Consider the following 27398-nt stretch of genomic DNA (forward strand, 5'->3'; position numbering starts at 1 on the left):
ATAAATAATATATAATATTTAAAACATTTTGTAACTTTTACTTTATAATATCTAATTTTAAAAATTAAATATTTAAATTAATATCTCTAATAAGAGAGAGAATAAGTTTCTTTCAAAATTATCTTTTATAATAATTCATGTATCTTTTTTGCGGAGCCAATATGATTGCTCATGGGAAGAGCCAGGAAATGAACGTGTGTTCGCCGAGTGTATCACGATTTCTAGTCCACGCAGACGGAAGATCCTTTTCAACAACAATAATTACGGCTAATCAGCGGGTGGCTGTCACCTAACGGCTTGTATCGGCCGATCGACGAACCGCGACTCCGCACGGCTCCTCCTGCTTATTTTATCAGCGCGATTCCTTTCATTCATGTGGAATAAAGAAATGTCACGTCAGATAAATCAATTCAATTAAAGCCAGATTTCAGATACCGTGAACGCGTGAAAAAGTGACCCCGATATAAATTCAGGACAGGCCAAACACAAACCAGTCCAAACACGATAATTGTCATAACATTTTCCTTCGTATATTTACAGCGCGTTCGAAAATTCAGGAAAAACACTACACCAATTTCGGTGCCTTCATCAATTCACATCTATGGCAGCTAAGAGGAGGATTGTCGCGGCTTCCTTTTACCACGGCGCAGCGAAGTGCTCTGAAATCTCTATCTCAGCCCGATACGGCCCATGAAGATTCGCGGGGCGAATCGGGTTTACCGACATACATACGAAATTCCGAAAGTAAATTTATTCTGTCTGCTCGCATTAGAACGAGAGAAGCCTCAAGCATTAAACTTCCTCCTCTTCGATCTTCATTAATTACTCTCGCTGCGTTCTTGTACTACTGCAACATGATCGAATATCTAGAACGATCTGCAAGTTTCGCTGCAATATGTTAATAAACCTGAATTGATTGGCGTCTATTAAGCCTCTTAGAATTCCTAGTTTAATTTTAATAAGATACTGATAAATTTAGAAAAGAATTCTTTCTTTTTACTCGACAGTAATATCAGATTTATTTCAATAATTAAAGCATGTATTGTGTTAGTAATCAATATTGTTTTAATAATAAATTTCCGAGAATTAAATTTTATAAATTTTAGGAAATCATTGGAAATTTTACAATTACCATTGGGGAATGGTGATTAGCTCCACGCCTGCGACAGAGAATATTATAATGGAAGTACGTGTCAGAATAATAAACCATTCTACGTCAGCGATCAACCACGGATCTCACGTGAGCAATGTCAGTCTTGTCAAAAATTTGCTAATTATTATGTATTCAAGCATTGGGCGGTGATCGTCGAATGTGGATCGTTACGGATCATACGATTCAGGTCCCTGGGGGTTTCGGGTACGTCCGTTATATTACCTACGTATGTACCAAGCCGAATAAAATACTGGTTTGGCGACGTCACAATGTATATTCGCAGGTTTTACTTCGGACGAAAGAACCGGAGGTTCCATTCAAGGAATTCGACTGTGTACAATGTTAAATAAAAAATAACAGTTATTGATAACAGTGTACTTTATAAAATCAACAATCTGCCGCGGATGGAGTTAAAAGAAATTCTCTTCTAAAATTCTGTACAAAATAAAAGTTTATATTTTCGAAATCAGAAAAATTAACTGAAAAATGTTTGGAAATCCTTTTCATTGCATAACAAAAAAGTCTTCCGGCTCAGAGATTGAACACTTTTAAGGAACTGCATCTAAAGATGAAAAATTCATAATTTGGAGAATAAAATTACCACGATTAAATCTTTTAGCTGCTTTACGAGAGAGATTATGTAATGGACTTTTATGATTAAAAATGGTTACGATTAATGGTTCGCGGAAATAGTCACCTACGGCAGTACGATGTTTTCGCAAGGATGCACCGAATATATGTGGGGGAAATGTATACTGGTGAAGGAAGTTCATTCACGGTAGTATCTTCGCAAACGTGCTCGACGATCCACCTCGATCGTGCACGCAAGTTTTCTGTCTCTTTGATTCAATTCGATTACGTATCTACCGCGAAACAGTTGCGATTTCGAGCTGTGTGTATGACATCGATCAATTTATCTTTTGATTATTATCGCGAATTCTTGGACACACGTATGCCACATTATGCGTACTTTTTATCAGTGTAAATTAGTGATAAATGGATTCTCCCTCAACAATACATCGTGACTTCCCCTTTTCGGAAGAATTTCATCTTCCAGTATCTGTCTTTGAAAATGACCAATTTAATTGAAAATAATATTAACTTCAAAATAAAATAATTTAACTTTTGTTACTTATTCTAATATCAAACTTAACAACACACATAACTCGAACATAATTATTTAACTTTTTATATTACCTTTGACTCTCACTTGACATTTTTGGCATTTTCGGGATTAAAAATCATATAATCGAAGAGATGCAATAAAAATATTGAGAAACATTTTTGGTATCTCTGTGTGGAATATATATGTACTTTATAAAATACGAAGTGGACATTCGGAGTAAAGATGCGTTTCGGCTGCATTATCAGCATCACAGAAGCTAGAAGATTCTTTAATAAATACGTAAGTTTATTTTTATGTACATAAAAAGTAATAAATATAAGCGTTTAAAGCATGAAAAATATACTATACTATTCTCGAGTCAAAGTATTTACATGAAAAATAGATACGCGTTAATAAACACGCAATTAAATGCCCGGTGATTTCGTCTTTAATAGGTACTAAAAGCCGGCAAGAACGGTTCGACATGAATTTAATGCAGATGTCAAAGCCGTTACAACTAGCGGCGTTAATATCATTAATCTTCGTCAATGCTCGATTAAGTGTCGCCGAGACGAGCGGGGAGTATCTTCAGAAGGTGATGATTGAACTTCAGGAATTAAATGTACCATCTAGCGCGGCGACGCGCGACCGGCTATCGATGAATCTAAATTATCAGCTCGCCAACTATCAGAATGATCACAGCCAGGACAACACTTATCGCAAGCTCGGCGGCTTTTTTAATAGTGGTCAAAACACGGAACATCAAGATGCACAGAAGCAAATTGCAAGCGTACCCGTCGCGGACAAGACTCACCCCCTCGCAAACGCAGTGCAATATTATGCAGTACGTAAAGAATTTAAATTTAGTTAATTAACTGGGACAACACAGCAAATAGATAAATCTAAAAGAGGGCTGGGATTTTATTTCGCGAGATTACATGTTCTTGATAATTTATGAACATTATAAATTCTGCTGTTCTTTTCTATTTGTTTTAATCTTCCAAGGGCCGATATTAAATGGCATTCTTTTAAATTTTTAATTGTCGACTTGCGATTAAGAGACGTTTTCACAAAATTTCCAGATAGGCAACCCTGCTACTACGGTCAGTTATCCGAAGGTGAAACAACCGGAGCCGCTGTCGGTCACGCGTACGGAATTGGCTGCGCTGTACAAGAAGGCCTTGGAAAAAGGGTCAACGATCAGCCTCGCATCGTTAACGCAAGCATTGAATGCCGCGGGCGATGCGCCGTCCCAGGTCGGTCACCTGCAATCACCGGTTAAACACCCGATGTACAACTATTACTTCTTCCCGCTAAAGAGCTTCGCGTCCGAGTTACAGAGGGATCATCACCAGACTGCAGTAAGCGAAAGTCTCGAACCCGTTGCACCACCCGTTACGCGCGTGTCGCGATTCTTGCGATTACCCGGCGCGGCAGGTTTCACGCAAGCCCTCAGCCAATGATTTTATACAGAATCCAATGCCAACGTGAAAAAAATGCTTGAATTATTAACTGCCGTTTCTTACAGCTCGTACCGGTCTTTGCGGCCACAGAGACGTCGCAAAGCACTCAGAAGCAAATGATGAATCCGCTCTTCGTGGCGATCGGCACGTTTATCAGCATGGCGCTTCTTTTTATGATGGGAGTGTTGTTTCTACCAAAATTGCCGCACTTCGATCTTTTCAACGCGCGAGTAGCCGATAACGATGACTTCCTACGTCTGACAACCCTCGTGACGAATGCCATAGATCGACACAGCCGTTGGAGAAATTTTAAGGGCAGCTAGCTCGAGTTATACAATCAAAATTATCGCGTCTTACGTTAGGGAGAAACTGAAAGTATCTATGAATTCGCGCATACGTTAAATTCTGCGATAACAAAATTTCTCGGCCACTCGAAGAGAAGGAAAAAAATTGTGCGTTTAAAAAAATTGCAAATAATATTTAACGCGTACATTAACGTGAAATAAGAAACGTCGAAAAAAGGAGAAACTGTAATATTTTATCAGAAATTTATGCATATAAAAATGTAAACTAAGATTAAAAATATGTACCTATCGTATTTAATCGATAAGGATTAATATAAGATTGGCATTAACGAAAGATATTATTTATTTAGTATATATAACATTGTCATATAGTGTACTTTATTTGAAAAATGCGATAAATTTTTGTACATAAATATTAATAGTATTAACCACGAAGAGAGTCATATCGAGTAACTACGAAGAGAAATACGATGAGAAAATACCGTTAAATAGCACTATGTACGAATGTTTCTCTTTCTATAATGCGCATATTAAAGTGATAAAGAGGAAGTAGTGATAAATAATGCTTGCCAGTTGATTGGGGAATGTGAATGTGAATGTATGTGGCGCGTACGCGCGCAAAGTTATGAATATGAACTACTTTCTACTTTGCGAGTGTACGTAACTACCCGTTTTTCGTATAACATATTTCTCTTTCCTCTTTCTGTATGAAGAAACTCTAAATGTACAAATCACCAAATCTGTACATTACCAGAAGAACGGAAGGGAAGGCACACTTTGGGACATCATAAGTTAGATACGTTCCGCCCCGTATTTCCGTTTATCTACTTAATCATCAGTCAGTTCGATTGGCAGTTTCTTTCTCCGCCGCTTTCCTCTTCAGTATTTGCCTCTGATGCTCGTACTCGAAGTCCTCCTCGCTCAGATTCAACCTCTGAATCTGCAACATCGAATTATATATATCATGTAGTTTTTATTACAGGTTAAACAAAAAAGGAGAAAAATTCATACATATTATACATGACTGGCAAATTTAATCGAACCTACATTAAATATCATTTTGTATCGAGAGAAAACAAATTCTCTCACCTGATAGATCAAAGCTTCCTCTTCCATGATATGTTGAGGCGGGTTCCTTAGGACTTGGAGAGTCTCGTACGTCGTCGGGCAGCGTTTGGCGAGAGATGAACGACCCAGACTACCTTTCAACAGTACTAAACCCACTTTGAAGATCACTTTCACGCCTTCGCAGAGAAACATGTCCCACACGCGCAGGATGCTCTCCCACGGCAGCGTGCGCGTGTAAACGCACAGGAACCACTCCGTCATGTACAGGATCGGCTCCATCTTCTGCTTTTTCTGAAATAATAAGCGGAATAAGTAATTTTCACGATTCAGCTTAATCGCACTGGACAATTCTGCCATCATTCCTATGTACTGACTAGATGTTTGTACGCGACCGGTGAGACTCTTTTCAGAAGCGCGAACAGAATGTCGCCGTCGCGTAGCAGCGTCTCCATGCCTTGGCTGTAATAGCCGCTGAGATACTTGTCGCATATCGCGACGAGACACCAGAACGCCTGCACCGCTGGCATGTGCATCAACAGGAACGCGGCGATGGGTGCCTGGGCCTGGCAGTAACCCACTTTGCTGTTGACGATCGAATATGCCTTGAGCACCTGGAAGAGCTCCTGCTGACCGGGCGCGTTCTCGACGAACATCTCGTGATGCGGAAACTGCCGATGGAGGTCCTTCTTGATGTCCTCTACGTACTTAGGATCGCCCGGTAGCTTGATCAGTTCCTCGTACATGTTCGGGTTCTCGTTCATCAGAAGCTGACCGCCGCAGAGGTTCAGCCAGGCGCGCAGCCTCACGGACGGCGGTATACCCTTGCGACATCGCTCGCGCACCTTCCGATAATTCGTGGTCATGAAGAGATTCCAATTGTTCAGCATCTGTATCCATTTCCTCTCCCTCCGCAGGATCACATCAGGCGGTATCGCCTGCTTCCTACGATTAACGGTTACGTGAGACGAGACAGCTTCGAGACTCGCTGTTCCTGCACCGAGACTGGAGAAAGGAAACCCTACCTTTCGGGACTGTACTGCGAACCACCCAGGAACCCATGACGATCGGGCACAGTGGAGATTACCGAGCCACACTGGTATATGCTACTGACCTCCGACTCCGTCTCTCCGTTCAACTCCTCCTCGTCGTTGCGAGATGTAGCCGAGGCAGCCATCACATCTTTCTATTTATCTGAAAGACACCGTTATTGTTATTAACGCAAAACTCAATATCTAGACATATTGACAAACTTTGCCCTTCAGAATTAAGAAACATATTATCTATTTATTTATTATACACGCACATGTACGGTCCTTGTGATTCACAATGTGCGAATAACACTATGAATTGTCGTAAAGCGACGTCCCCACGTTACATGTTACACCAGCATTTCGCACAACGCGCACCAACATCCCGAGCGGACGATACTTCAGGATAGTTCCGTTATCCGGTTATCTGAACATTTACCAGATCCGCAGACGCGTGACGCGCGTCCAGCAATTCAAGAAGGTATATCTCGCTGTTGCTTCATCGCGCGTCGCATACCGCAGCGCGCATATTTACGCCTACTTTGTAATTGAGAGTTTATCCGGTAGTTAATGTCCACGCGGAGAGAACTACCGAGCCCTATTTCCCGTCTCATAAATATGCAGGAAGCACAGGCGAAGTACAGTTTTGCGACCGACTCTGATCACAGATACCCTCCGCGTCGCATCCCTACGTCACGAGGGAAGCCTGCCCGAAACAACACGGGATTTGCTTTTTTTTCCTCCCCCTTTGTCTTCCGCGAAGAGACACATGGAGCGACACACGCGTACGCGCTGATCCCAAACATTTTTTTCGTACAGCCGAACGCAAGCGTCGCGAGATGCGCGGGCGAATGGGCGGTTCCCCTTTGGCGTGCGAACGCCGAAATCGGATACTTGCCATGAATCTGACATCTCGAGGTGTCACGAGCGCACTCGCGCGATCCTCCGTTGTGTACACGGCAAACACGCACGCCACGCACACACGCTACTGCGTCTCGTCGTCGAGCTGCTTTCGCCGTCCGCGGAGAATATGCATATAGATTATTATAGATATGTGATTATGCGTCTGCTCGCGGTGATAACGACTTTACCGACCGCGCAGGACGATCTCCATGTAATAAAAAGACAAAATTCCGCCCGAGCGCCACATTCGCCTATCATTTTATACTAAAAAAGAAATCCATTTATTAGGTATTCACAGTTCTCGTATCAAGGTCGTCTGCATATGATTTTGCGACATTTGTTGGCCAATCAGAGAGCCGTATTAATAACTAAACGGGATAAGAATGGACTATGAATGCCGGCCTCAGTTGCACTTTGTTGCATTACTGTATTTATAATGCAAGTGCAATCAAAATAAAACAAATTTGGAAGAAAATATGATGACAGAAGGTACGATTTAAAAAAGTTAAAGACGCGCAAAGTAAAGGATTTTTAAGGGGATGCTGGAGTTGCTAGTGAACTATTTTTTCACTATAGCGATGGTAATTGCAGTTTCGAAAATTCTCTTTATTGCTTGTGCAGAATAAAAAATCCTTTTCCACAAATGAAGTATAGATAGAAAGTCCGCTCTACAGGACTTTATATTCAAAATGGAAAAAAGTTAAAAACTTGCATTTGTCTTTTCTAACTTTTTTCCATTTCGAATACAAAGTCCTGTAGAGCGGGCTTTCTTTCTGTCTATACTTCATTTGTGGAAAAGGATTTTTTATTCTGCACAAGCAATAAAGAGAATTTTCGAAACTGCAATTACCATCGCTATAGTGAAAAAATAGTTCACTAGCAACTGCAGCATCCCCTTAAAGTTCAGCGTAACCTTGTAACCAAATCGCGTTCGGGCGCCGATCTTCATAAAATCTATGGTGTACGAAGCATTCATATAACAGCATAATGCGTGCTCTGGCACTTCGCATTGTGCGGTTGGAGCGTGCGGGCGTGCGGTCATATGCAAGTACGTTAGTTGAGGTACATACACGTGGCGTCCATTCATTCTGAATCCACTCAGTTTGCTCAACAATTTTCATGGATTTGCGATAATTCTTGCTTACATAATTATTGAGTAATCTTTGCGCAGTAAAATTAATTGGCCAAGCAATGAAGTACATTCTGGTAACCGGTGGCGTAATTAGCGGCGTGGGCAAGGGTGTTATTGCCAGCTCGTTCGGTACTATCCTCAAGCATTGCAATATCCGTGTGACGTCCATCAAAATCGATCCGTATATTAATATAGACGCCGGAACTTTTTCGCCGTATGAGCATGGTGAGTACGATATTAATTATTCTCGATTCACCCGCAATCGAGAACTTTTTACGACGTATTCGAAATCATCGTAATTCTGGAAGTGAAGTTCGTTCTTCTCTTTCCGAGCATGTACACAGCATGTATGCAGAATATTCGGTAATGTATTCGAATCAGCTGAGGAGATTAACTAGATAACTCTGCACATTATCGAACATCCTGTATACGAAAATCAATATTATATTAATGACAGCAGCTAGTTATGTCACGAATTAATCTGTAAATTGCGTTGCTTTGATTTATTATTCCCCATATCTTAACATTGCATTTTTATTTGAACATAATTCATTGAAAGTTCGGTTTTTTGGTATCATGAGCTTAAATGCTAATGATTTCACTAGCGCATTTCATTACTATCCGCGTGTAATTTCTTGTTATCGATTTAAGAAAGACCAGATTATTTTCTCATGGTAATAAAAATATATAATTCTGTGATAAACTTGGACGAAAATCATAAAATAAATGCAGTCGCAAGGATCAGATTTATGGCGGTAAAATTTTCAGCCATATTTGTTCTTACGTCGCCATTTCGTATTATGCGTCACCATTTTGTATTATTCATATAATATAATTATAAATTAAGTTACACGTGATAACTATGTCGATGAGCGCTAAACGCATTACTCACCCAGTAAGCAAACTGTCAGCAGTATGTCGACAGATTGGCAGCAGATTCAATCAGAATAATGCAACAGATCCGGTACCATCTGTGTCCGCATTAAGATTGTGTTCTGCCAGCAGATCCTGCTAACACGATCTGACAGCAGATTGGCGACAGAAACCGAGCAGGATCTGCGCAGTGTAGTTGGCAGCAGATTGGGAGCAGAAATCGAGCAGGCTCCGCGAGAAAGTGCCGTAGTAGTACAAATTTATTGGAGCAATATTGGTTAACAATATAAATTAATTTTTTATGTGGGGTATGAATTAATTTCTTATATTGGTCCACTATTGTAAAGTAATCTGTTTTTTTAATCAATACTCAATTTGATTAAATGGGCAAATTTAATGCCTTCAGATTGCTTGCGGCGTGTGTGGACGTTGTCCATGAGAACCTCTGTGCCGCAAGTGCAAAATTCTTAGAAAAATTAATATTATTATGTCAAGACGCGTATATTAACTTATATAACTGTCGGGCTAAATCTTAACGTCGAGTAAGAACTCGACATGTTCACCACCTAGCGGTGCGGAGCGAAAACGCATATTCCTAGCCGTGTAAATTTGAATAGTGTCAAAAGCTGCAGATCCTGTTCGGTTTCTGCCGCCAACCTGGCGCCAAGTTATGTCGGCAGGCCCTGTTCGGTTTCTGTCGCCAATCTGCTGCCAACTACACTGCGCAGATCCTGCTCTATATCTGCCGCCAGGTTATGTCGGCGGACTCTGTTCGGTTTCTGCCGCCAATCTGCTGTCGGATCATGTTATAAGCAGGATCTGCTGGCAGAACACGAGCTTAATGCGGACACAGATGGTACCGGGTCTGTTGCATTATTCTGCTTCAGATATGCTGCCAATCTGTCGGCATACTGCTGACAGTGTGCTTACTGGGTGGATTTTGTACCCAATCTGTGGCCTCTCTGCTCGCATATTTTGTCGAACAGATTTTGCCAATGTCTGTTCTTCGCAGGTCTGGCTGACTGGGTATGTTAATAATACATATGCCGCAATAAATATGCTTTTAAACATCTTTTGATTCGAATTTTTACTCATTAATTCACAAATTCGAAGTATGATTGTGCATTAAGAGAAATAATTGCTACGTAAGAAAAATTATAATGAGAATATTACTAAAAACTATTTATATATTCTTATCGGTCAGTATCTAAAAAATCCAGTCATTTTTGTGATTTTCACTACATGTATGATATTTTTACCATTTTTGTGATTCTAACTACGTAATCCCCTATATTAAATTATATGTAATACATTTTTTGTAGTTTAGATAAATTTAGATGAATAAATAGATGAGTGTAATATATAAATGTATTAAATATAAGAGTATGTAACAAAATATATATAACAAATAATAATCATTATTCAAATTATTCTAGTTGTGAAATTACAACAAAAAATTCATAAAAAATTAGTAATGTCTTGAATTATATAACTTGCATAATTACACTCGTCAATCGTTAGAAATGACGTCTGTTAAGGAAACATGACGCTTATCGCCATTGTTCAACGAAGTAAGCATTCCTTGAAGATAACATACTCTTGTGTTACTGAGAACTCCTACAAACAATTCTACCTGTATCTCACTCGCCTTCCTGGTAAGAGAATACGTTCGAATAAAACCTCTCATTTTTAATCTATCAGGAGAAGTATACGTACTCGATGATGGTGGTGAGGTAGATCTCGACTTGGGCAACTACGAACGCTTCCTGGATATTACTCTGCATAAAGATAATAATATCACCACAGGGAAGATTTATCAACATGTTATTACAAAAGAGAGACGTGGAGATTATTTAGGAAAAACGGTGCAAGTGGTACCACATATCACTGACACTATTCAGGAATGGGTTGAGAAAGTTGCAAACGAGTCTGTAACAGAAGACGGAACTCAACCAGAGGTACCTTAATATAGAATTATATTATTTAATATATAACATATTTTATTCTTAATGTAAGAATTACTATTGTTACATATGATTAGATAATTGCGCGGCATAGAATAGAAATGCAAATTAAAAATCTCTTATTTTATCTAATTACATAATTTATTAATAAAATTTCTAGGTTTGCATAGTAGAATTGGGAGGCACAATAGGCGACATAGAGGGAATGCCATTTGTAGAAGCTTTTAGGCAGTTTCAGTTTCGAGTAAAGAAAGAGAATTTCTGTGTTGCCCACGTATCTTTGGTGCCGCAGGTAACGTCGAGTGACGATATATAAATGCACGAATAATATCTCGAAGAAAATTTTGAGAATAATTTTGACGGATAATTTGCGAAATATATTTTTTTAGCCAAGATCGACCGGGGAGGCGAAAACAAAGCCGACACAGTCAAGCGTAAGAGAATTACGTGGATTAGGTCTGGCACCCGATCTCATAGTTTGTCGATCGGAGAAGCCCATTGGCGATTCCGTTAAAGAAAAGATCTCGAATTTCTGTCATGTGGCGCCAGAGCAGGTAATTATTATGACAAATATCTCAATTGTTCTTAACAATAATCAAGGTAACGATGAAACATCAGCTGATTTACGCTCTGCTCAGGTCATAACTATTCACGACCTGACGTCCATATACCGCGTGCCGCTCATCATGGAGCATCAGGGTGTCATCGAGTTCCTCAATGATCGATTGCAGTTGAACATAGGTTTACCGCGTCCGCGCTGCTTCATGCGGAAGTGGCGAGACTTGGCCGAGCGCTTGGATCATCTACGGAAAGATGTTAACATCGCTCTAGTGGGCAAATATACAAAACTCGAGGATTCTTACGCCTCCGTTACGAAGGCGTTGCAACACGCTGCCATTGAGGCCGGATATAAATTGAGCCTGACGGTAGGGTGTCGCAAGAGCTTGAAACGTACGATTGCATACACGCGATTACGTATTGTTTCATGAGAGTATATTGTTGCAGTTTATCGAGGCAGCTAATTTGGAGCAGGCAACGCTAACAGAGAATCCGGTATTGTATCACGAGGCTTGGCAGCAGCTTTGCAAGAGCAAGTAAGTATAATTTATTGGCGTGATATTTGTACACTTTCACACACTCGTGATTTCTTTCTTATGCTCGATGCAAAATTAAAATGCGTTTGTTGCGCGTCTAGCGGTGTCATTGTACCTGGCGGTTTCGGAAAGAGAGGGATGGAAGGGAAGATGAACGCGTGCAAATGGTGCAGGACGAACGACAAGCCGTTCCTCGGTATCTGCCTGGGTCTGCAAGCGGCGGTCATCGAGTTTGCGCGGAACGTATTGAATCTCCAAACGGCGAACACTACCGAAAATGATCCACGTACTATCTGTCCCGTAGTAATAGACATGCCGGAGCACAATCATGGCGTGATGGGCGGAACAATGAGACTCGGCAAGAGGCGAACGCGTTTCTACAACGAGAACTCCATATTAAGTAAGCAGTAATAGAATTTTATTCATTTCGAGAAATTTCTTCTGTGTTTTTCCATGAAATTTACAATTGTATAAATGTCCACTTTTTTTTGCAGAGAAATTGTACGACAATAAGGACGTCATAGAAGAAAGACACAGACACAGGTACGAAATAAATCCCGAATACGTTAACGATTTGGAATCGGCTGGTTTAAAATTCGTAGGTAAGTTACAATGCATCTTCCAAAATAATTCTCTAAATAAAATAAAATTTACAGATTTCATTAAATTAAGGTAATGTGAAAAAGTCACTAATAATCTCCCGATGATTCTTGTAGGCCGCGATTACGACGAAAATATACGGATGGAGATTGCTGAATTGGAGGGGCATAGTTACTATGTCGCTACGCAATTCCATCCGGAGTATCTGTCGAGACCGTTGAAACCATCGCCGCCCTACCTTGGTTTGATTTTGGCCAGCGTGGGCAAATTGAAAAATTATTTAGCGCGGGGATGCAAATTCTCGCCACGTCAACTGAGTGATAATGAGTCAGGTAGCAGATCTTTATTAATCGAAAAAAAGTATAAAGATCGTTGTCTGTTAGATTTAGTTTCTCCTGTTACATACGCGATTTGCAATTCTCGGACGTGACATGCATCATGAATTATTGCAGATGAAGAATACGTGAGGGAGGAGGTAACGCGATTGCACTTGTCCAACGGTACAAGCCGAAGTGGCAGCAGTACATCGGGTCTCAATGACTAAAGAATAGAATGTAATTATTGCGATTCTATTTTATTCCATTTCATTGTCTGTAATCCAAAATTATTTTTATCTAGATTTTTTTATCACGCGAATCATTGTTATTGCAGTATTATAGACATATTGCATATTGCAGTATAATAGATACGTACAAGAATATAGGATAAATATACATATATTTATCCATAAGAATCCGTAAGGATTGATAAACTGAAAGATTCTAATTTAGTTAATTTAAGGCAACAAGAGTAAAATGGTGATATAACGTAGTACGTTATATACCTTGTTATATATATATATATATAGTGACAGACATTAAGTAACTACTTTGAACTCGAATGTATGGTATGTGACAACTATGGAAGTAGATTTGTGCATCGTACAAGTGAGTTACAGAAACCGTGTGTGTGTGTGTGTGTGTGTGTGTGTGTGTGTGTGTGTGTGTGTGTGTGTGTGTGTGTGTGTGTGTGTGTGTGTGTGTGTGTGTGTGTGTGTGTGGTGTGTGTGTGTGTGTGTGTGTGTGTGTGTGTGTGTGTGTGTGTGTGTGTGTGTGTTAACAACAAAATTTTATCACAGATTTTATTATTTTTATTATTTTGGATATATATCAAAGAATTTTATTGTATAAGCTAAGTACATTGTAATAAATGTAAAGTCTTTTAAGAGTGATCAACTGATCATTGAATAAAAATTCAGAATCAATATAAAAATTGACAAGTATCCTTTACTTTTTTTACTACCTATTTAGCTGCAGCGGTTTGTGTTAGTGTCCTTCCTGGTTTCCGCTTGGATCGCATCGCAAAGATATTGTAATAACATACCGGCCAATACCAATTTATACGTGAAGTTTCTCGTGCATATTATCGTGATAAACAGAAAATTCCATTTTAAACCATCAACAAACAGCCGTGTAAATAAATCGAGATATCATAGATATACGAAATAATTGTGCAAAAACGTGAGATCAATAGAAGAAAAAATTGCGGCCACAATTGATGCCACATGTATTCACGTGCGGAAAGCCAAATTGTTTTACCATCTTCCTTCTTGTGGACGTTGTAGACAAAGAGAATCAGGTTAGATTAAGAATAGGCATGATGGAAAAATATTAGAGATGCTCGTTCGTAATCGTGATAAAGATGCTCATAGATGTCACGACCATTGCTCAAGTTTGCAAGCATCTGATTCGTTGAATCGGGAATAAGTACTCCTTATTGGTTAAGAATTTTCATCGGTATTGCCTATCTTTCTTTGTCAACAAATTCCACGGAATCTGCGGCATTTATGAAGCACTCCCGCCAAAATGTAATGTCTTCACAACCGGACGACTTGTGACGGTGTAATCATTATTTTTGTGCTTTTATTATAATAACTACGAAGATAGAAGAGAGTTTCTTACAACAAGTTATAATTATAGTGCGTCTTACTTAATAATACAAGAGAAGAGTTTCTTCTGCGGCAGAAGTGTATTATAAGCGCTAAACATGGTAAGAGTTTAAGAATGCATTGTGTTGTTTTCAGTGTATACAAACGTGTATGTATGGACCAAGTAACTAGTAGCTTAATTAGGATACAATTAAAAAGAAGACATTTGTTTATTATTATAGTATTTGTAACTAGAATAAGACACACTTGATTTCATCGTTGCTAGAGTCAACCAAGTTCCCCCTTACGTTCTGACCGTCACACGGAGGCAATGACTTCTCCCGCACCTGACATGGACGAACCGTTTGAAGATGAAGCTGATTTACTTGGTGAAGAAAATGATGTTAACAACCAGGAAGAAGAAGAAGAAGAAGGGGAGGAGCTGTTTGGGGATAATATGGAAGCGTAAGAATTTTTTTTATTTTTGAATGACATGCATTTTAATATGATGAATGTAGTAAATATTTGAGAACACTTGATATAATGAATAATGTGTGTGCTTTGGCAGAGATTATCGGCCCATGTCAGCATTGGACAGGTACGATCCTAATCTACTCGATGATGAAGAATACTCAGACCTGTCTCAGGGCGAACGTGTAGCTGCGGAAGTAGAAATGCGAAAAAGGGATCGTGCCGCGGGCATCATAAGAGATGATCGTGACCTACTTTATGGTAATTTTTTATCATTCTTTATCCAAGTAGCAAGAATAATAGATTGAAAGTTGATGCAACAATCTGTTAAAGAAACACGCTTATAAAATTATTGAATATATATTTTTGTGAGGAAATGCTTTTTATATCTCTAGACGAAACTGACGAGGAAGATGTGCAAGCACGCAAACGTCGCATGGCTGAAAAGGCTGCTACTGGCCTGATGGATGATGTGGAGGTAACACTTAATACACAAATGCACAAAATATTTCAGGCTTTAGATTTTAATTATTTTATATAACGAAATTTTTACGTTTCAGATGGTCGAGTCTATCGAAAACTTGGAGGATACTAAAGGACATTCAGTGAAAGAATGGGTTATGATGTTAGGACCACAAACAGAAATTTCGAACCGCTTTAAAAGCTTTCTTCGTACTCATACAAATTCCAAGGGGCAGTACATGTATAAGGAACGTATTCGTCACATGTGCGAAAGTAATCAGGTATGACGTCAAATTTGAGATAAAATAATTTTCATCTGAAGCATTTTATTTATATTTACTTTATTTTTAATATTTTAAATTTATTTTTAATATTTAATATTTATTTGTAATTTTAAGAGAATACCTCGGAATAAATGCTTATAAAAATCAGATATTTGTTTGCATTCCAAGGTATCGAATTTATTTGTTAACAAGATTTTTATTACATGTGATTTTTTTATGTTTATTTCGATAGTCCAGTTTTATCGTGGAATTTCCTATTCTTGCCAGTAAGGAACACGTTTTGGCCTATTTTTTACCAGAAGCGCCGTTCCAAATGCTCGAAATATTTGATAAAGTGACAAAAGAGCTGGTGCTAACGATCTTTCCCAGTTACGAGCGAGTTACATCGGAAATTCACGTGAGAATATCGGAGTTACCATTGATAGAAGAATTGCGCACGTTTAGGTAAAACCTATATGTTTTATTTAATTAATATCAATTTTTTGAAGTACGACGATATAGCATATACAGCATATAATGATATAACAAACTCATATTTATTTTGTTTAACAGGAAGCTTCACCTGAATCAATTGGTCCGCACTCTTGGCGTCGTAACGGCGACAACGGGAGTCCTGCCACAACTGTCGGTGGTGAAATACGACTGTACGAAGTGCGGCTACGTTCTCGGACCATTCGTCCAATCGCAGAACACAGAGGTCAAGCCAGGCTCGTGTCCCGAGTGCCAGAGTGTCGGTCCATTCATGGTAAGACCTTCGGACTTTGCTTGATCCTTACATTTGAATTTTTATTTGCCCTTTATCTGAAAAAAATTGTCTTTAATCCTACAATTGAATACCCGTTTCAGATCAATATGGAACAAACTATATACAGGAACTACCAAAAAATCACGATCCAGGAGTCCCCAGGTAGAATACCCGCTGGCAGAATACCACGCAGCAAAGACTGCATTCTATTGTCCGATCTCTGCGATCGCTGCAAACCGGGAGACGAGATAGACGTCACTGCTATTTACACAAACAATTACGACGGTTCCTTGAATACTGAACAGGTAAGACCAAATATTAAGCATGTCTCTCTTCATAACGTTCCTTTTTAATACATCGGAGATTTGCTCCACGGCTCAGAAAATTAATTTCTGCAGAAATGAAATTTTAAGATATCTCTTTCACGTAACAGGGCTTCCCGGTGTTCTCCACAGTATTATTAGCCAACCACTTATTCGTCAAGGATTCAAAGGAAATCGTGGATTCGCTGACGGAGGAGGACATCTCGAGTATACTCGCTCTCAGCAAGGATCAGCGCATCGCTGATCGCATAGTTGCAAGCATCGCGCCCTCGATTTACGGACACGAGAATATCAAGAGAGCCTTGGCATTGGCGATATTCGGCGGCGAGCCGAAGAATCCCGGTAATTTATTCTTCCTCGAACTATCTTCTTTACTTAACTGGTTTCCTTATCGTTGTCTCCATCATAAATAATATCGTGATCTATAGGTAATAAGCACAAAGTGAGGGGTGACATAAATGTTCTGCTGTGCGGAGATCCCGGCACCGCCAAGTCGCAGTTCTTGAAGTACGTAGAAAAGGTGGCACCTAGGGTGGTATTCACTACGGGCCAGGGTGCGTCGGCCGTTGGTTTGACTGCCTACGTTAGAAGATCGCCCACCAGCAGAGAGTGGACCTTGGAAGCTGGAGCTTTGGTCCTTGCTGATCATGGGATATGCCTCATCGATGAATTCGACAAAGTACGAATTTGCATAATTCAAGCAAATAATACATTAATATTAGAAATATATTATTATAAGCGTATATACATACTTTAATCATTATTACATATTGCATAATTTTCATTTTTTTTTTTCTAGATGAACGATCAAGACAGAACCTCTATTCACGAAGCTATGGAGCAGCAGAGCATTTCTATTTCCAAAGCTGGTATCGTCACCTCTCTCCACGCCAGATGCGCAGTGATAGCGGCGTCTAATCCTATCGGTGGTCGATACGATCCTAGCATGACCTTCGCGGAAAATGTATGTGCATGTACAAAAATTTATTGTTCCTAAATTATGAATTATCGATTTAAATTACACATATATAAAATTAATATGTTACATCGTACACAGGTGGACCTCTCGGAGCCGATTCTCTCGCGATTTGACGCGCTATGCATAGTCAAGGACGAAGTCGATCCCATGCAGGATCGTCACCTGGCAAAATTCGTCGTTAACTCGCACATCAAGCATCATCCGACGAGCACGGAGAGGACGCAAGCTGTAGAGCTGGATCCCGCTACGCGGAGTCTATGCATCCCGCAGGATCTCCTCAAAAAATATATCGTTTACGCGAAACAAACCGTGCATCCGAAGCTGGCCAGCATAGATCAGGACAAAGTGGCGAAATTGTACAGTCAACTGAGACAAGAAAGCTTGGTGAGTTGAAAACAAATACGTGTTAAAAATATTAAAAACGGATATTTCATTTAATAATTACGTGCGATATTTAATTTTTCTATTTTTTCTCATTACAGGCGACTGGAAGCTTACCGATCACCGTTCGTCACATCGAGAGCATAATTCGCATGGCGGAGGCTAGCGCCAAGATGCACTTGAGAGATCACGTTCAAGAGAGCGACATGAATCTCGCTATCAGGATGGTCCTCGACAGTTTCGTCGACACGCAGAAATATTCCGTTATGAAATCCATGCGCCAGGTACATTTTTATTTGTTTTTCTTTCGCTGCTCTTTCAATTTGCCATTTAATTTTAAGAGCGATTTCTGAACGCACGTGCGTTTCGTTCTAGACATTCCAAAAATATCTGTCATATAAGAAAGATCACAGCGAACTCCTGTACTATATACTACGACAAATCACTCTGGATACTCTGGCCTTCCAAAAAGCTCTACACGGTGGACGTATCATGACTATTGAGGTCACCGAAAAGGACCTGTTGGAACGGGTAATAATAATGTTACATTTAACACAAAAGTTACATGCGAAACAATTTCTAAATAATCGATCGTAGATTAATTTTTCTTACGTTTGTATGAAAATTAATGAATATCACGTTTATACTGATGTCGTTTCGCGATTCCAGGCGAAGCAGATTGACATACACAATCTACATCCATTCTACGAGAGTGATATATTCAAGACGAATAATTTCGTCTACGATTCAAGAAGAAAAGTAATAGTGCAGACGTTTCCCGAATGTATCGAAGATTGATTTGAAAAAAAGTGGCGTTGCAGCCTCGCATGTGTATTTAAATAAAACGAAACAGTAATCCTTTGTAGTATGTAAAACGTGTTTTATCGTCGACAGCATCAAAAGACTTGTTAACATTCTTTGTCATAAAAATAACATCTTCTGTTGAACATTATTGTTATCTAAGTATAATCATTACAATCTCATCGATCTAATTTTATTAAATTATTTTCCTGGCAAATCAAGCAGTTGTCAATTCTATATACATATATGTATGTGTGTGTGCATACACAGTAGCAAAAATAACGTATTTAAATGTCAATTTTGTACAATTTTGCGGTTCTCGTAACACGTTCGTACAGTCGCATCGGATATCAAAATGTTGTTTAATCTTTATGAAAGTAACAACATATGCTATAAATGCTAATATAATGCAAAAGAATTTGCATACGAAATAATTTTGCAACGAAAAAATGTTGCTGTAACAAAATACGTAATGCTGTATATACATCACGTGAAAATTAATTCAATAATTACGATAGGATACATAATATCCTATCGTAGAAACGTAGCATATTATTGTAGCATAATTACATTACAAATTTAGTATTGAAAGTCCCTTTATGAGCAACTTCGTGTACGTCGATCCAAGAGAGAAAAATATAAATTATGTATTTTACACAAGGCGAGAGGACTTCTCACAAGAGTATCCTGTTGTGCGTCTTGTTTCCATTTGTCTTTTTTTTCCCCCCATGAAACTGTTTTATTCGATAGTATAACATTCGTGCGCGCAGTGATAACGCATCGTTTAGAAAAGTAGCGTAAGATGATGGGAAGAGAAGTTTCCTTTTGAATTTACTTCGCGATCAGTGCTGTTGTTTGTGGGAATCGTTACTGCTGCTACTGCTACTACTGCTACTACTACTACTACTGCTACTAGATACACTGTCGCTAGAGTCCGATTCGCTGTCCGATGAAGAACTGCTGCTACTACTTTCACTACTGGAATCTTCGCTGCTCTCACTGCTGGAGGAACTTGAGTCGCTCGAGCTGCTGGACTCCTCCTTTCTCATTTTCTTCTTCACGTGACTTTTCTTTGTCCCCTTATTTTGAGCCTCTCTGAAAGACAGAACATCACTTTATCCTTAATGATAGGAATTATCCTTATTCAATGCAATTTAATTCTGCTTGTATCAGAATTCTCTTCTCTGCCTCGGAAGTGATGTGGGATAAGTAACATGAGACGAGATCCTTAAAAACTCACATAACGTGCTCGCTACTGTCCTGCTGCTTCTGCAGAGCCTTCTTCAGCTGCGAAGTACGAGAGGACCTATGCAGGTACTTCCTCTTGCCCTTGCACTCGTAACTCCAGTGTCCCATCTCCAAGCACTTTTGACAACGCATCCCTTGTGGATACGGATCGCTAGAATGCAAAGAAAGATCAAGAGAATCTCAACGACACGTCACTGTTCCTGCATCCACTCGACTGAAACCTGAACCCCGTTGATGTTTAGATGCGGATAAATGAACACAGGTTCTCCGTTTGAGACCACGATCGCGAGAATGCACGATCAGATCACACTCACGTTTTCTTCATCAACTTTATGCCGTTCGAATTCATGGCTGGGCTGTCCTCCGTGCGACAAGTTTTCAAAATTCGTTCGCGACCACGTTCCCAACCTCGCGTTTTGAACTTTGTTTACATGTAGCGGAACTCCGTGGACAGAGATCACAGATAACGAAATATCAGACGAGGGAGCTGCCCAGCTGCGCGGAATGAAGCCGAGTAAAGCGGGGACAGGTTGCGTCACCTGTCATGCGCCCGAGAACTAACCTCGCGCTAATTACGTTCGTTCGATCATAGCCAGTTCGTGGCCCTAGTGGTATCCATTGGCGTCCATCTCCGACTTGTTTCAACTTCAATTACAACGAGCGGGATATTCCGTCGCGGTGCATTTACTTCTGTTGTCCTTCCTGCCTGTCGGCGGGATCAAGAGAGGAATCGTGTCTCGTGAGAAATGGCTTACAACTTTCCTGGGGTACCAGCAACCGCTATGCCACCCATGGGTAAGGAATGTATTCTAACCCTCCTGACACCAATATTTATTTTTGTAATCTCTTCTTCGTAATTATTTAATTATTGATTATTTTTTGTCGTCCTTCGAGTAGTTCTTTTAATCCATTTATGTGATGTTTCCTTTTGTGATATTAATTATAATTTTATTTTGATTGTAAAATGCTCACTTAGTTGGTCAGTAGAAGCTCCATGTTTGTGTTTGTTTTGTAGATAGTTCTTGATACATCAGTTTGTCTTTAATAATAGATGATTTTTTAACCACTTATAGTTAGACGTATAATCCTTTTAATTTACTCTTTTCTCTTCAGCCATTTTTTACTTTCTATGATGACAAGTTCCTTTTTATTGTTATTTTATTAATTGTTGTATAGAGAAGAAGAGAAGTAAAATAGTTACTTCTTTCACATTGATCTCAAAAATATGTATCATGATTTCACCAGCATATAATTCACAGGAATGGGACCAATAGGTCCACTTGGTCCAATAGCAGGACCACAGAGCTTTATGGAACTTGCAGGTCAAGGATTCCCACCGCTGCCACCGCCCATACCACTGCCTGGAATGAATGATTCGCCTCTGGAGTTTAGCACAAATAAAAATCAGCCTCCAATAGTACGAGAGACTTCGGACGATAACAACGACAGGAGGAGTGACAAGAATGACAATAGAAGAGATCGAGAAAATAGGGATAGTCGTGAGGCACGGGACAACAACAGGAGGTAATACTTTTTTGTCACATTATTGTCACATAATTGAATATTAAAGCAATAATAAACTAAGACAATCACAATGTGTGTTGGCACAATTTTATAGAATGTATTTTGTGAATTTAGTTATAGCTTGTTATTATCTTGCAAAAAGGTCGAGGAGCGAGCGCAATGACAGACGCGACAGGGACCGCGAGAGAAGGGAGGAGAGGAACGAGCGGGACAGGAGGGACGATCGAAGGATCGAGGAAAGAAACAGCACGAACTCCGCCAAGAATAACAACAATCACTCAGGCAACTCGAACAACAACGAAGTCTTGTCGTCAACAAATACGAATAACGCACCGAGCATAGGCACGCAGATGGAACCTACCACCGGTGTCTGGGGGATGGGAGTGGGCTATCCCATGATGGGTATGGGCCCTATGGGGCCGATGGCACCCATGATGAGCGAGATGGCATTGGGTCCGCACATGAGCCACACGCATGGTTACAGCCCAATGGGTATGGGCATGATGTCGCACGACGGAAGTATGATAGGTGCACAGATACTGGGCGCCGAGCAGATCATGACGGATGCGGCGCAGATAATGACGGCGAGCTTACCGCCACCGCCGACGACGCCGCAAGGCACCAAGGAGATCATACATTGTAAGAGCTGCGTGTTGTTCCCGCCGAATCCGAACGCGCCACCGCCCACCACGCGAGAAAGACCACCGGGATGTAGGACGATCTTCGTTGGAGGTCAGGAGAATCAGTTGTCGAATGATAAATCAGTTAACATCATTGAATCTTTTTTGTCATCGTAATATCTGCACACAGGGCTGCCGGAGAATATCACCGAGGTCATAATACAGGAGATATTTGAGCGATGTGGGGAGATAACTACTTTGCGTCTTTCCAAGAAGAACTTTTGCCACATACGCTTCGTCTTGGAGGGGAGCGTCGATGCGGCAATTTATCTGTCCGGCTACAGAGTTAGAATAGGATCCAGTGGGGAACCAGCGAACACTGGTAGACTTCACGTGGACTTTGCTCAGGTTTGTTACTTGTTCGAATCATTTGCTGGGAAATGTATAATTACCGATTACAGAAGATCTGATTATATTTATTCTTACCAAGTTATCTGGCACGATTGATAATGTGCAGGCTAGAGATGATCAGTATGAATGGGAGTGCAGACAACGACAGCTGCAGAGGGAACAGCGTCATAGAGAAAGAGTCGAGAAGGAGAGACAGAGGCCACCGTCAAGCCCGCCTCCGATAGTGCACTACACCGATCACGAAGCATCGAATATCTGCGAGAAAATTAAACAAGACGACACATTCATGAAAGCAGTGCAAGTGAGTGATTGTAATAATGCTGATGAAAGAGAGAACAATTATGTTTCACCTTCGAATTTCTTGTAACTTGCAGTCGATTAATTTTTCTATATTTCCATAAAAAAAAACATACATGTAATTCTTGCAGGTTGTTGTAACGTGGTTGGAGCGAGGAGACTGCACGAAACGTAACGCCAATACGTTCTATTCAATGATACAGTCAACGAACTCGCACGTGCGACGGCTCCTGACGGAGAAAGCTGTGTACGAGGAAGAACTCCAGAAGGCTAAGGAACTGATGAAGGGAAGAATGCAAGGACTACTCATACAATGTACGTCTGCATATATTTTCTTTTTTTCCCCCGTCTCTGAGATAACTCCGTACTATCGTACATATTTCGTGTGCACTAAGAAAATCTGCACACACATACCACATTGGCTGGTAAGTTCACCTTGGTACCACAAATAGGCCCAACGGCAATCGAGAGGAAAATACGGTCTCTTTATTTGGACATAGCAAACGCAGCCAAAAATCGTGATCGTGATCGTGTAAAAGTGACGACAGCGGTATATCGCTATATCGTTCACGTTGTGTGTATGACGAATCTTTGTGCTACGTAATCGTAATCCAATAGAAAGCAGAGATTTTTTATAGCAGTTACGAAGGTACGTTACATTGTCACATGATAATTAAGAGTAACGACTCGTGTCATTCAGGTCACGACAACCGATTGATAATCAGGTAGAAAGGTACAATTCGAGTTTTACAAGCTTGTCGACATGTTGCGACATGTTGTTTTTCCGAAAAACGGCTTTTGCATATGAAAGTGATACGACACTCCGACATCGTAAAATCTGTTAATATACAACGACGTACTTCTCTGTCTCGTCACTAACTTTTGCGATCTCTCAAACATATATCACAGCGAGTCCGTCATATGAATTCTGTTGTGGTCAATGCACGATTGGAGGCGACTCGGTAGGAAGGATCAGAGATAGTAGGCGAGGATAAGGTGGGTGAAAAATCCTATCTTCTCGGACTTAAGATCTAATGAAAGCCGATGAGAGAAGGCGGTTTCTTGGAAATTCTATTTTATAGAGCCATAGTGTATTACTTGGAAAGTTGCATGCTTGGCAATGCTAAGGATTAAGGGTGACGGGCTGGATGTCCATTGCTAAAAGACTGTTTTGAGCCACGGACGCAGCGAATCGCTTCGAAGGACTCTCCTTGGTCAAATGTGTATGAGCATGTGTATGAGCGCGCAACAACGAGATCAATTGATGGCTGAACGTATTCAAAATGGTCTTTAGCATCGGAGGTCTACGAATTGCAAGTCCACGGGGTTACATTATCCGCAGTAAGGTGGAAAGGTGAACGCAATGAGGGCGGAATGTTTGGTGAAAGCAACTTTACGTTAGATTAGATGCGCTCCGACACTCGGCACAATCTACTCTGTGAGACTCTGTGAGACTATATTCGTAGCTGTACTGTGCATACGTACCGAAACACGCTCTGATTAAAGTAAAGGAGGGCTCGAGATTCCATTCCCGTCCAGGGATGTCACGATATAGCTAAATGTTTAACGTGAAAACGAAAGTAAGGGTAAACCACGCGTAAACAGTACTAAAGTGATAGACGAAACTACCGAGCTTAGAGTATCAAGCAAAAGGTATACAACGGAGGATTTGTTGTGTTTTTTGTATGCAACATGCGACCACATGTCATCAACAGTCAGTCAGATCGAACGAGTCTTTACTGCGGCCAGCCACAAGAAGGTCTGGGATCACTTCACTAAGGCACAACGGAAGAACATCGAGATGTGGAAGAAGCAATCCTCGGTATGTACGTAATGCGCACCTACATGCTGATATAGCGTGTACATCTTCTGCTACCTCGTTCTTTTTTTTCTCCATAACTTCTCAAAGCAATCGCAAAGTCCTATCTATCTCGCAATTTGCTCGTTCGCGAGTTTGCACGATACCTCCGAACACGCTCGTTTTGCAAATTGTATTTCTAAGATACCACAGGTAAGTGACAATTGCGAATGAGTCGAAGAGCCGGCCGCAACGAAGAAAAGTCGAGAGACTCGTGCTTTTCCTCGTGCGTAAACAATTTGATACTTTTCCCCGTGGAATATCGTGACAGTAGGCGGATAAATCCTGTCGGCACTACATTAAGAACAACACATGGAACAAAAAGGTAATACGAGATTAGCGCTTTCGGAACGAAAAGCAACTACAGACTACTACCCAGCATGGATTCGTCTCATTTCCCGATCAGCATATTACTCGATATACAATACTGTTATTTCTGTACTTCAGAGCTGCATCTGCTTCTTGTGTTCAGGTAAGCCAAGAACGTCGTAAAAAGGCAAGGCCTAGGCGAGCAAAATCCCGGAAACGTAAAGAAAACCTGTGAGAAAAATCGCGCCAATCCAACTCTGAAATACAGAAATTTACAAAATTTATTTCTGCAAAAAGAAATTAAAACAATGCTATACATTCATGACAATAAAAGGCTCACGGACGTGTTTACAGACGTAAATATCATTTGAACGGCAGATAGCAAACTACATTGTATTCTGCATGTATTTGTGTGAGAAAAAGACGCCCGCAGATCGGCGCACCTTCTAATTCGAATTATCCGTAACAACGCAGGAAATAAAAGCGGTGCAGCTGGAAGATAGTCTGATCGAGGGCGAGGGTGAGATGGACGTGTCGGATTCGGAGGAGGAACCGCAACGTAAGAAGACGCGCAATCAGTCTGACGGCAACGACGAGACCGAGAGATTACAAAGTCTTAAGGAAGAGAATGACAGCTTGAGGTGCCAGCTTGAAGCGTACAAGAACGAAGTGCGTATACTGATATAAATCAATCGGGCGATTGCAATATTGAAATTATACAAAACCTACGCAAAACTCTCTAATCTATAAATGTTCTAACGTAAAGGTCGACCTCTTGAAGTCAGAAACGAAGGCTGAGCTGGAAGCGAAAGAGAAGCAAGTGAAAATGTTGCAGCAAACGCTGAAGGGTATGCAGGAGCAGCTGATGCAGTCACGTAAGCAGCAAGCGCAGGATGATCAGAAGATCAAGGATTTGACTATCAAGCTGAACGCCACGAAGAAGGAGGAACCTAGGGAGAGCGAGATTATCACACTTGACAAAGATGACGATATAAGTGAGGAGCCGCGTACGCCGAAGCAGCACATTCTCACTTCCAACTTTGTGCAAGTCACCCAGAAGGATGCCAAACTCATTGGTAAATATAATGTCACAGTTCGTATCGATCAATTGCTTCAATTTAAAAAAAAATAACTGCAGCATTCTACACGCAATTGTTAATTTAAAAATTAAATTATATATATTAAATTATCACTGATTAATACATGGTGTTCTGCAGGACTTATAGCAACGTTTCTACATATCCATCCATTCGGCGCGAGTGTGGATTACCTGTGGTCCTATCTGCAGAAAATGGAGCCCGGCATTAAGCCGAATGAGGTGGAAGTTCTGATGCAGCGCTTTCCACAGGTCTTCAAACAGGAATTGTTCGGTATCGGTGCGAATATGGAGAGGCGTTGGCAGTTTTCAGGTTTTAACGTCTATCGAAATCATTAAACCCAATCTAGTCGACTGTATGTATAAATTGCGAAAGTAAATTGTAAACTCTTTTCTTTCTTAGCGTTACCATTCATAATGCGACTTACGAGTGCAATCGAGTTTTATCGGTAGATAGTAAGATGTCTATCAGTCATACGTGTATGTATATCATTGACGAAATCCGATATCATGTGAACTAATAAAATATCTTTATTAATTTTGAGCATAACATAATTCTCTGGAGGATATCGATCCAGTACTTTGTGCTAAAATTCACTAGTGTAATTGATAAACTTAGTGTAAAACTTACACATTTCGTATTCTGACGATGGCATTTTGTATTATAACGATTTCATTTGTTTGTTCAGTCTGCAATGTACATTGAACAATGTTGTGAAACATCATTTTTCATAAATTGCGGACTCTACAAAAATCATCATTAGGTTTGTACTTTGAATTTTATTCGTTCAATGAGAGAGAGAGAGAGAGACAGAGAGAGTGTGTGTGTGTGTGTGTGTGTGTGTGTCATTAATTTGAGAAATGTTTTGTGAGAATAAAACAACTTGTTTCTTGTGCCACGCTTTTAAATTTCCCGCCGCTCCGCGCTGCTAGTTGCTAGTGACAGATGTTCGCACTGGAAAAGGTATCTTTTTTTTTTTTCAAACAGCGAAGCT

The 27398-nt window shown here is 40.3% G+C and overlaps 5 protein-coding genes and 1 long non-coding RNA gene across 9 annotated transcripts; 3 read left to right on the forward strand and 3 right to left on the reverse strand.

The window, feature by feature from the left end:
- The first annotated feature begins 68 nt into the window (after positions 1-68).
- LOC105275655 lies at positions 69-4355 on the forward strand. 2 transcript variants are annotated; one of them, XM_011332654.2, is made up of 4 exons: positions 69-2558; positions 2714-3102; positions 3341-3619; positions 3787-4355. In XM_011332654.2, the coding sequence occupies exons 2-4, from the start codon at positions 2743-2745 to the stop codon at positions 4042-4044; spliced, it is 897 nt and encodes a 298-aa protein (XP_011330956.1). In that variant the 5' UTR covers positions 69-2558; positions 2714-2742; the 3' UTR covers positions 4045-4355. The 2 variants fall into 2 exon arrangements, with proteins under 2 accessions (XP_011330956.1, XP_011330955.1); XM_011332653.2 differs by having other exon boundaries at positions 69-3102.
- Positions 4356-4367: 12 nt separating this feature from the next.
- On the reverse strand, positions 4368-7170 carry LOC105275656 (TBC1 domain family member whacked). Of its 2 annotated transcripts, none has more exons than XM_011332656.3 (5): positions 7021-7170; positions 6117-6285; positions 5469-6036; positions 5116-5385; positions 4368-4966 (listed from the first exon to the last, which is right to left on the reverse strand). In XM_011332656.3, the coding sequence occupies exons 2-5, from the start codon at positions 6266-6268 to the stop codon at positions 4862-4864; spliced, it is 1095 nt and encodes a 364-aa protein (XP_011330958.1). In that variant the 5' UTR covers positions 6269-6285; positions 7021-7170; the 3' UTR covers positions 4368-4861. The 2 variants fall into 2 exon arrangements, with proteins under 2 accessions (XP_011330958.1, XP_011330959.1); XM_011332657.2 differs by lacking the exon at positions 7021-7170 and adding an exon at positions 6398-6991.
- An 801-nt stretch (positions 7171-7971) lies between these two features.
- Positions 7972-19222, forward strand: LOC105275653 (DNA replication licensing factor Mcm2). 2 transcript variants are annotated; one of them, XM_026971986.1, is made up of 25 exons: positions 7972-8073; positions 8197-8382; positions 10732-10988; positions 11155-11286; positions 11384-11548; positions 11633-11920; positions 12000-12088; positions 12190-12488; positions 12583-12690; positions 12805-13020; positions 13141-13209; positions 13598-13601; positions 15163-15326; positions 15461-15543; positions 15626-15808; positions 16044-16255; positions 16364-16556; positions 16658-16861; positions 16990-17221; positions 17308-17558; positions 17679-17843; positions 17937-18242; positions 18341-18523; positions 18615-18770; positions 18909-19222. In XM_026971986.1, the coding sequence occupies exons 1-25, from the start codon at positions 8013-8015 to the stop codon at positions 19035-19037; spliced, it is 4335 nt and encodes a 1444-aa protein (XP_026827787.1). In that variant the 5' UTR covers positions 7972-8012; the 3' UTR covers positions 19038-19222. The 2 variants fall into 2 exon arrangements, with proteins under 2 accessions (XP_026827787.1, XP_011330952.2); XM_011332650.3 differs by lacking the exons at positions 7972-8073; positions 8197-8382; positions 10732-10988; ... (7 more) ...; positions 13141-13209; positions 13598-13601 and adding exons at positions 14266-14716; positions 14881-15059.
- Positions 10503-10839, reverse strand: LOC109610738. The gene is made up of 2 exons (XR_003406916.1): positions 10747-10839; positions 10503-10647 (listed from the first exon to the last, which is right to left on the reverse strand). It is a non-coding gene; the product is annotated as an uncharacterized LOC109610738 (long non-coding RNA).
- LOC105275654 (zinc finger CCHC domain-containing protein 10) lies at positions 19105-20746 on the reverse strand. Its single transcript, XM_011332651.3, has 3 exons — positions 20603-20746; positions 20281-20439; positions 19105-20135 (listed from the first exon to the last, which is right to left on the reverse strand). The coding sequence occupies exons 1-3, from the start codon at positions 20635-20637 to the stop codon at positions 19883-19885; spliced, it is 447 nt and encodes a 148-aa protein (XP_011330953.1). The 5' UTR covers positions 20638-20746; the 3' UTR covers positions 19105-19882.
- A 122-nt stretch (positions 20747-20868) lies between these two features.
- On the forward strand, positions 20869-27297 carry LOC105275651 (ecto-NOX disulfide-thiol exchanger 2). Its single transcript, XM_011332644.3, has 10 exons — positions 20869-21083; positions 21548-21812; positions 21955-22544; positions 22623-22840; positions 22950-23144; positions 23272-23455; positions 24856-24962; positions 25782-25976; positions 26074-26383; positions 26525-27297. The coding sequence occupies exons 1-10, from the start codon at positions 21035-21037 to the stop codon at positions 26740-26742; spliced, it is 2331 nt and encodes a 776-aa protein (XP_011330946.1). The 5' UTR covers positions 20869-21034; the 3' UTR covers positions 26743-27297.
- The last annotated feature ends 101 nt before the right edge of the window (positions 27298-27398 follow it).

This window comes from Ooceraea biroi, chromosome 8 (assembly GCF_003672135.1).
Source record: "Ooceraea biroi isolate clonal line C1 chromosome 8, Obir_v5.4, whole genome shotgun sequence".
Taxonomy (NCBI): Eukaryota; Metazoa; Arthropoda; class Insecta; order Hymenoptera; family Formicidae; genus Ooceraea; species Ooceraea biroi.

Bases quoted from the DNA above. Each gene is read 5' to 3' on its own strand.
- LOC105275655 (XM_011332653.2), top strand. From the start codon at position 2,743: ATGAATTTAATGCAGATGTCAAAGCCGTTACAACTAGCGGCGTTAATA. The intron at 3,103-3,340 runs GTACGTAAAGAA...CAAAATTTCCAG, and splicing joins ACGCAGTGCAATATTATGCA to ATAGGCAACCCTGCTACTAC. The intron at 3,620-3,786 runs GTAAGCGAAAGT...CGTTTCTTACAG, and splicing joins GGGATCATCACCAGACTGCA to CTCGTACCGGTCTTTGCGGC.
- LOC105275656 (XM_011332656.3), bottom strand. From the start codon at position 6,268: ATGGCTGCCTCGGCTACATCTCGCAACGACGAGGAGGAGTTGAACGGA. The intron at 6,037-6,116 runs GTAGGGTTTCCT...CGTTAATCGTAG, and splicing joins TCGCAGTACAGTCCCGAAAG to GAAGCAGGCGATACCGCCTG. The intron at 5,386-5,468 runs GTCAGTACATAG...TTATTATTTCAG, and splicing joins CGGTCGCGTACAAACATCTA to AAAAAGCAGAAGATGGAGCC.
- LOC105275653 (XM_026971986.1), top strand. From the start codon at position 8,013: ATGCGTGCTCTGGCACTTCGCATTGTGCGGTTGGAGCGTGCGGGCGTG. The intron at 11,287-11,383 runs GTAACGTCGAGT...ATATTTTTTTAG, and splicing joins ACGTATCTTTGGTGCCGCAG to CCAAGATCGACCGGGGAGGC. The intron at 13,021-13,140 runs GTAGCAGATCTT...GAATTATTGCAG, and splicing joins ACTGAGTGATAATGAGTCAG to ATGAAGAATACGTGAGGGAG.
- LOC105275654 (XM_011332651.3), bottom strand. From the start codon at position 20,637: ATGAATTCGAACGGCATAAAGTTGATGAAGAAAAC. The intron at 20,440-20,602 runs GTGAGTGTGATC...TTTGCATTCTAG, and splicing joins ATAAAGTTGATGAAGAAAAC to CGATCCGTATCCACAAGGGA. The intron at 20,136-20,280 runs GTGAGTTTTTAA...TCTGTCTTTCAG, and splicing joins GACAGTAGCGAGCACGTTAT to AGAGGCTCAAAATAAGGGGA.
- LOC105275651 (XM_011332644.3), top strand. From the start codon at position 21,035: ATGGCTTACAACTTTCCTGGGGTACCAGCAACCGCTATGCCACCCATG. The intron at 24,963-25,781 runs GTATGTACGTAA...GTAACAACGCAG, and splicing joins TGTGGAAGAAGCAATCCTCG to GAAATAAAAGCGGTGCAGCT. The intron at 25,977-26,073 runs GTGCGTATACTG...TCTAACGTAAAG, and splicing joins TTGAAGCGTACAAGAACGAA to GTCGACCTCTTGAAGTCAGA.